This window comes from Ictalurus punctatus, chromosome 8, assembly GCF_001660625.3.
Source record: "Ictalurus punctatus breed USDA103 chromosome 8, Coco_2.0, whole genome shotgun sequence".
NCBI classification, from domain to species: Eukaryota; Metazoa; Chordata; class Actinopteri; order Siluriformes; family Ictaluridae; genus Ictalurus; species Ictalurus punctatus.
Window position 1 is genome coordinate 22,757,912 of NC_030423.2, and position 8,491 is coordinate 22,766,402.

Consider the following 8,491-nt stretch of genomic DNA (forward strand, 5'->3'; position numbering starts at 1 on the left):
ATTTCCATGTCTATGAAACAAGTTAGTTCCTGTTCTCGCTTATGTAATTCGAGCTATAAACATTATTTCCTTGCCAGAATGTCTTTTTTATTCTGTCTTCAAGTTAATAAGAAACAGTTTTTTATTTTACGGAGAAACCAGGATGCATAAAATCCACTGTCCTGAAGACATTACTGTGCTGAAAAACATGCTGACTTAACAAAATGCTGACATTGGACACTTCATAGGGTGTTTTTTTTTATATATATATATATATATGAAGATGGATCAGTAGATCCTTGGAGTCTAAGCGCTTTAAATCAAATTATTTTGTCAATACTAAATATTTGCACGTTATATCAGTAGTTTTAAAACATATCCTTTACATCTGTATTTCATACATCAGGGAGTTGGTCATGTATTGTTCATTATTTTAATCTCTGGAGAAGACCTACCTGGTTCAGTTTTAATCAGAGAGCTGTTGAAGAAAACAATTTTGTGCACCCGAATGAATTTTCTCCACTCTTCAAACTGAAAAAGTATGAATGGCACATTCTGTCCTTGAGACTTGAACCTTGGCCTGTTTAATAATCAACCTCATAGTGTATTATGATTGTGATCACATGAGATGTCTCAGTGCTCTATGAACACAAGGTTTCTCTGTACATGTGCATAATGTTTACATCAGAGGTAAAAGGCCAGTCAGTGTGTTAGTACTGCAACGGGTTCGTCCAAGTGCCTGGTGAGATGATGCCTATGACCTAGTCGGCATGTAGCCACACTATGATGAGAGATATGAGGTTTGTTGTCATTTCTTTCAGTCCACAGTTTACAGGAATCATAGTTGACCTTGTCTAAGTCCTATGCTTTTGTACAGCATGTATTACATACTAAAAAATGAAGAGATGTATGGCATATAAAATTATTGTATCCAACTATATTACTTTGCCATTCTGTGTTAATAATACATATTTTAAATTATGATAGTTATTCTAAATACAAAAATGTATTTATTATAAAATGTATTTATTAAACACTAATGCATACAAATTCTAACGTTTTGATAAGCTCGCCATGGAAACGCCCCTCAGAGATGAAAGCTGATTGGACGACTGCGCTCCACTTGCCAAAAAAACAAACAAATAGATAATTAACTAAATTTAATTTGTTTTGTTTTTTTTTAAGTGGATGAATTGTACAAGTTCCGTGTTTATATCTAAACATTTATAAACGGATTGATCTTATAAAATTATTACATTTAATCTTCGGGGTCGTAATGCGAGTCAGTTGCAACCACGCCCTTTTCAGCATCCACCAATCGGTGGTCAAAACGTCCCCTCGCGTCTGACGTTAGCCTCGCGAGTTATTCTGTTAGCATAACAATAGTACCCACAGGGAAAGGTGTTGTTTTAGTATCCGGTCTTAAACGAAATAAATTTAAGTTATTAGTTAAGTAATTTAGAAGAAAAAACGGTCTACTGTTGTTTTATTTAAGTTTTAAAGCGTTATTCCGAACCGTGTAGGTGAACCGTAAGCTGTGTTTTTAGTCATGGTGGCCCTAACTGTGCTTGCTCGGCACCTCCAGAGGAACCTGGTGCGGCAGCTCCGAATTCCGCGGCTCTCGGTTCCGGTCCGCAGGTGCAACCTGTCCGCCTGCTCCAGCAGATACGTCCGGTCCCAGCGTAATTAACATCTTTTCTTCTTGCAATAACGTGCACATATTATTAAATGGAGATGATTTTGGGAGAAAATATGTCTACAAAATGTCTGTTTTGGTTCTAAGCGTCTAACTCCACTTTAGTGGACAGATCTATTTCCAGAATGTTCTCATCGTTCGTTACAAATAAAATAAATCAAATCAAATCAAAATTAATCAGATTACTAATTATTTTACTTTCACATTACTTTCAAAACCTATCAAACCTACAAAAATACACTACAAAGTGAAACTTCTAGTTCTTTCAGTAATTTTAGCACGTGTCAATGTATGGCATGATCAGACATTGGAATTATCATAAAACGCTGAAGTTGGATTTATCATAAAACTTGCCTCGGGTGTTGACACTGTCTTTATAGGACTACCATACTGATAAAATATAAAACTTTTCTAACTAGGCTAGTTTGATGTCATTAGACAAGGGAAGGCACAGCTAAGGATTTATCTGCTACAGTGCCATACAAAGTACATTGTATTTCCTTATGCTCTGCTCATATCATGTTGACGTAAACTGGAACTCATATAGACATTTACACGCCTTGTTTTGCTGCTCAGCATTAGATGATGTTACTGTTTCAGTTTCAACTCCTTTACTGGTTTAAAAAAAAGCAGCGTATATCCATTTTCCCTCACACTAACTGTGTGAGCTAGGTTTGGCAGAATTGAAAGATTGTCAGCCAATAAGACACGAGTATTTCCACATTTTTCCTGTAAACCCTGTCTGATTGGTCTCACCTCTGTTCACTGAAGATATAAAATTACAGACGGTCCTCTTTTACTGACGTTCAGTTATGCAGTGACAAACTGCTCCAAGTTTAAAGAATAAATCTTCGGGGCAAAACGTGATTTTATTAAAAAAATGTTTTTTTACTTAATATCGTTTCCTTAACAATAAATTTGTAAAATTTGTAACGCAAGTAACGTAACGTTATTGACATCAGTAACTAATCAAATTACATAAATTTAAAATGTAATGTGTTATGTTACTGCGTTATCAGAAAAAGTCTTTAGATTACAGTTACAATGTAACGAGTTACACCCAACTCAAAGTTGTGATTGCATAACTTTCCCCGTTTCTTTGAATACCATGAAATTAGTTCTGCTGCACCCAGTTTCCATCAGAAGTGAAATTATTTGTTGAATAGTTTTGACCTGCATGTGCAATTAAAGTGTCATGTGATCTCAATATAAATAAAATCTCTTTTTTGGGGGGGGGGGGATTCTTAGAGAATTGAGAGTCTCAGATTTGTTGTTGGGTCAGCATTAGAGACATAGATTAGCACTGAACACTGCGTAACGGTGCACTTTAAAGATCAAAGCAAATTTCTGTGAGCTTATCTAAGAATAAACACAGATACTGACTGAAACTTATCAGCGTCCATCTGGCATGTCGTGTCCTAATGAGCTCTGAATTGATACCGTGTGCTCTAATAGTCGCCTACTGTACAGAAAGTGTGTGAGACAAGGGGAAATGACACACATTATATATCACACTGCAAAAACGTTTATATGTATGCACTGTTTTACTTTCCAAAACCTCATATTATAAAACATCTTGCTTAAAAATCAAATAGAAAGATGTCATTTCATGTCCTCTCATACCAGGATTTTAGTAGGTGAGAGTTGATAAACAATTATCTGTTTAATTTAGATTTGACATTTTATTTCATTTTTATGGACAGGGACTTTATATAAAGAGACTCAGAAGTGAGGAGGAAGAGCTGTGTAGTTAAGAGTCAAAGGAGGACTTTGGTTTGTCCGCACGTCTCCAGTTAGCACAAACACATGTTTGGTATCCAATGCAGCTAAGAAGTATTATAAGTCTATCTCACTTCAGATCTTTTATGTGAAGAGATACATGCCTGAATCTTTATATATTTGATTTAAATGACATCATCAACGTGTGTAATCTAAAGTTTTGTAAAAAATGCAGTGGTAAGCCCTAGTTGGATTGGATTAGTTTATCAGGAGGATGGCTGTAAATAGGGCTATAATCAATACTTTAAAGTTAAAGGGGCTGTTTGTAATTATTGGAGCCCTCTTCTGGTTGTGGGGTGATGTGCATTTACAGTGAAAACATGGATGAGTTCCTTGTATTCTTCATGAGGCTTTATTTAACCTGATGGTATCAACGGACGTGTCCCTGCCTCCAAATCATGTCATGTCATATGCTCAAGAATAACTTCAAGATGGGGGTCAGAAACGAAAAGAAAGAGTCGTAGTTCAGCTCTCATAAGATGTCGAGTTTATGTCTGTATACCAAGCGTAAGCAGAGATATCCAGTGGTGCTTGAAAGTTTGTAGAATTTTCTATAGATCTGCATAAATATGACCTAAAACATCATCAGATTTTCACACAAGGCCAAAAAGTAGATAAAGAGAACCCTATTAAACAAATGAGACAAACATATTATACTTGGTCATTTATTTGTTCAGGAAAATTATCCAATATTACATATTTGTGAGTGGCAAAAGTATGTGAACCTTTGCTTTCAGTATCTTTTGCAGCAGTAACTGCAACTAAACGTTTCCGGTAACTGTTGATCAGTTCTGCACACCGACTTGGAGGAATTTTAGCCCGTTCCTCAGTACAGAACAGCTTCAACTCTGAGATGTTGGTGGGTTTCCACATATGAACTGCTTGCTTCAGGTTCTTCCACAACATTTGCTACCATTGGGGTGTGTGTGTGTTTTTGTGTGTTTTTGTGTGTTTTTGTGTGTTTTTGTGTGTGTGTGTGTGTGGGTGGGTGAATGAGAAACAGTGTAAAGCCCTTTGGGACCACTAAGGTTAAAAAAGCGCTATATAAGAAAGAACATTTCTAATGGATTGAGGACAGGACTTTAAATTCCTGTAACAGTAGTGTGCGATTATCAATGTGCTCATTCTAATATGTTATTGTTTCCATACTAACGGCTCAGTCATAGGGACTTGCACTATTAATAAACGGATTTACAAGTTGTTTATATGAGGATTTTTTCTGTAATGAGATGTTTATTTGGCATTTATGGAAGGAGTCTTCAGTGTCAGAGGTAAAACTAAGATTTCATGACATGTCTTATTAACTTTTTTTTTTTTAAATATTTTTTTTTTTAAAGAGAGAGAGAGGCTGGTGAGAGCTATCTACTATAACTTGAAAACCATGACATCTTCAATGAAATATTCATAGTAATAGTTGGCAAATTACTGTTGAGTAAGAGGAATAAGACACTTGTAACAGTAACAGCATGACTTTGGGTGTTTTATTCTTTAGATGGCTCCAGTGCAAAGCGCAGCACCGCATTTATGTCTTGGCTGATGGATTAGGTTTTGTGGAAGTGGACCAATCCCAGTAATTTGTGTGCTGTTTGTAAAGCAGGCTATATTTGTATTGAAGGCCGTGGCTGACTGTAAAGCATGCTGTATTTTGTAAAGTTAGTAATTTTTGTCCCGCTGGCTCTTGAAGCAGCTTGGAGGAATTACAGCGTCAACTACTTGGCCAGTAACCTCGTTTACAAAAAAATTTTAAAAAACCCTTCCTACTCACATTCCTGTGGCTTACGTTTAATTCAGTGAAATGCCTTCCGGTCGCATGTGACCATATGAGCACGACGCTGATAGTCACATACGATAGAACAGTCTCTGTGGAGAGGATATGTTCTAGCTTATGCTCTTTTCTTAAACTTGTAGGCTTTTCATCTCAAGGGAACATTGGTGCCAAGAACAGTTCTTTCACTGGAAATTTATATTGCGTCGGATCCAGTTCCTGCTGCAAAGCCAGTTTTTTCTTCTTTTTTTTTTCTTTTTCCCTCTCACCACATTCAGATGACGTGTCTCTTCCTTCAGCTTTACTTCAAGGATCTTTTATGAGTCACATCCTCAAAAGAGAAGTTTCTTTCTTTTCTTATTTCACTCGTGGCACGTTTAAGAAAAAGACGTCGTTCCTGTATGCTTGGTCTTGTCTGGTGAAGTTTTCTTTGCAAAATGTTGTGTCATAAAGCATGCGAGGCAGCGGAATACATTAAAAAAAGTAGGTGTTTTTTTTCTTTCCCTAGCAAATATGGTTAGGTTTTGGGTTTTTTTGCTTGTTTGTTTTACCGGTAAGTGAATGTCTTGTATGTTCATTTGTTTTTTGTATTTCAGTGCACCCGATGTGGCAGGAGCCTCTGGAAATGCCTGGAGGAGAGCGCCAGTCTCCCATCGACATCAGCCTGCGTAAAAGCGTCTTCGACCCAAACCTGAAGCCATTCGTTACACAGTACGACCCCAGAACCTGCCAGCAGATCTGGAACAACGGATACTCCTTCCTCGTCGAGTACGACGACACGACAGACAAGTCCAGTAAGAGTGCATGGATTACTCTGATAAAAATGCAGTCAAATTAAAAATCTAACACAAACTGAACATGTTAATGGCACTAATGACATCAATAACTTATAAATTAGTAAAACAAATACACCAAGAACTAATATAGTAATAAATATTAATACAATAATAGCTAGATGTTAAATAAATTGCATCCTATAAGAAATTCATTTTTTAAAATAATATTTCCTATAAGATCTGATTGTTTGTATAATGTTTCCTATAAGAGCTGATTGTTTTGATGTTACCATGAACTTTTAAAAGTGATGATGCTCATTAATATTAATAAATAATAAATACTTATTTCACAGTTAATGTTAAGATTAAAGTGTGGGCATGGCGTTAATTAGCTAAAGTAATCATTATGTCAATGGAAGGGCTTCACAAGGTGTGTGTGTGTGTGTGTGTGTGTGCGTGCGTGTGATGCAGCACTGCGTGGTGGTCCCCTGGAGGATAAGTTCAGGTTGTGTCAATTTCATTTCCACTGGGGAGAGAATAACACCTGGGGCTCTGAACACACTGTGGACCGCCACCTCTACCCCGCTGAGGTAATGGTTGTTGAATCCTGGATTGTGATTGGTCAGAAGGTGTTGATTAATGTTCTATAACAATTATGTTCAGCTCGTTCACAGGGACTCGTACGGCGGACACTCCACGTAAACGGATTAAAACCGTGTAATTGTTGGTACGGTGAAGTTTTCCATAAGGAGATGTTTATGTGATATTTATGGAAGGTGTCTCCAGTGTCAGGGCTTTGTAACAATCAGAGGTAAAGCTGTGACGTGCACGTTTTCCAACATGTTCAGGATGCTTTTTGACATGCTGCGTTTATTTATTGTTCAAGACAGAGATATAAGAGATGTTGGTGAGGGAACATTGTTTGTAGCTACTCTAACATAAGTTTCGTGGACGTTCGAGAACACGACATGTTCTTTAATAAATAAAAAAGCAGAATAGTTTGAAGATTGCTGTGGTGTAAGAGGAATGAAACACTTTAATAAGGAAAATAATAAACTTCAGCGAGGTAGCAGTATCGCCGCTTCAAGACAAGGAAAAAAACAGCAGTTATTTTACAGACGATTAGTGGCGTTCCCGTAGTAAAGCATCACTATTGTTATCTCACACGGACTCAAGCGGAAAAAAAATCGCACGTTTTTGGCTCATAGAGAATGAATGGGGAATAAAACACAGGTGTCACAGCTCGGACGTCAGTCGGCTGACACGCTCGTATCACATGTTCTCTCACACGTCTTAAGCGGCGGTCACACTAGACTTTCAGAATGCGAAATTTTTTTGTTGATTGCTACGAATAACGGCAACCGAATATGGGCGGTGACATCACTCGCCAATGTTAAAATATACCATCTGTTCCTGTATGCAGCGACACCGCAATAAAGGCAACTCCTCTTTTTATGTTGGTTTTATGTTCTTTTAAAGCTGTGTCGTATAAAGGTGTGACACCGGTACAATCGGTGCTTCCTTAAACTTGGATTTTCTGAAGAGGTCAAGCTGTGACATGTCGATCTTCTATTGGCCACACATATTCACGTGATTCGAATTCGCAGGTCAGAGTTCACCAAACTTGAACTTTGGAACGCAGTGAAACGCGAAACGTTTCCAGCATTTGCATGCGTATGAATTGAAGTCAGTGGAAATTTCGCATGCCGAAAGTCTAATGTGACCGCCCCTTTAGGGAGTAAGCCCAGCATATGCACAACACGTTTCCAAATTTTCGCCAGAAAAGGGTATTATTACGCCTGCATTATTCTGTCCACATAGACTCCCCTAACTCCCACGTCGTCAGTGACACAGACCTGACGTGTCCAAGTGTTCAGTTGGGTCCATGGAGTCAGGAATTCCAATTTGGGAATGGATCCAACATGCATGTCGTGCAGAATTTGCCGTCGGGATTTGGAATAGACACTGAAGTGAAATGAGTCTAGAGGAACAAACGGGCAAACAGAGACACTGTTTCAGATTTACTCTCTCCATAGGAAATATTCAGCACCTAACTAGTCAGCAAATTATAATAAACAAATTATTTATGCTTCAACAAAGGTGTATACACTTGCAGCTCCCCTACTGACCGGCATGTGCAGCTGCATGCTGGTGTTGAATTTTGCACTCGTATTATCTTCAGAAAATGTAAATTCTAGTGTGTGTGTGTGTGTGTGTGTGTGTGTGTGTGTGTGTGTGTGTGTGTGTGTGTGTGTTTGACAGTCCTGATACACACTGCAGTGATGAAAGTTCTCCATCTGAACATAGTCATAGTTAAACAATAAAACTGAGTTTAATGCACACAAAGACAATGTGGCAAAAAGACCAATGTTTTATCCTTAAACGGTGTGTGTGTGTGAGAGAGAGAGAGAGACGGCCATGTGAGTGTAGGACAGAAAGCAGGGGCGCTTACAGGAAAGTCCTCTATTTATGTGGAACGTACTTAGTAAAATGCTT

At 37.9% G+C, this 8,491-nt stretch overlaps 1 protein-coding gene across 3 annotated transcripts in view; it reads left to right on the plus strand.

The window, feature by feature from the left end:
- The first annotated feature begins 1,345 nt into the window (after positions 1 to 1,345).
- The window catches only part of ca5a (carbonic anhydrase Va), a 21,347-nt gene continuing 14,201 nt past the window's right edge, over positions 1,346 to 8,491 (plus strand). For 2 of the 3 annotated variants that reach the window (XR_001813389.3, XM_017474268.3), the window contains exons 1-3: positions 1,346 to 1,661; positions 5,816 to 6,013; positions 6,467 to 6,585. Coding sequence is in view for 2 of the 3 variants with exons in the window: in XM_017474268.3 (XP_017329757.1) it covers positions 1,529 to 1,661; positions 5,816 to 6,013; positions 6,467 to 6,585 (450 nt within the window). In the remaining variant the exon portion in view is untranslated. Of the gene's footprint in view, positions 1,662 to 5,262; positions 5,703 to 5,815; positions 6,014 to 6,466; positions 6,586 to 8,491 lie in introns of those variants that run through there. The other variant, XM_017474269.3, reaches the window with a different exon arrangement.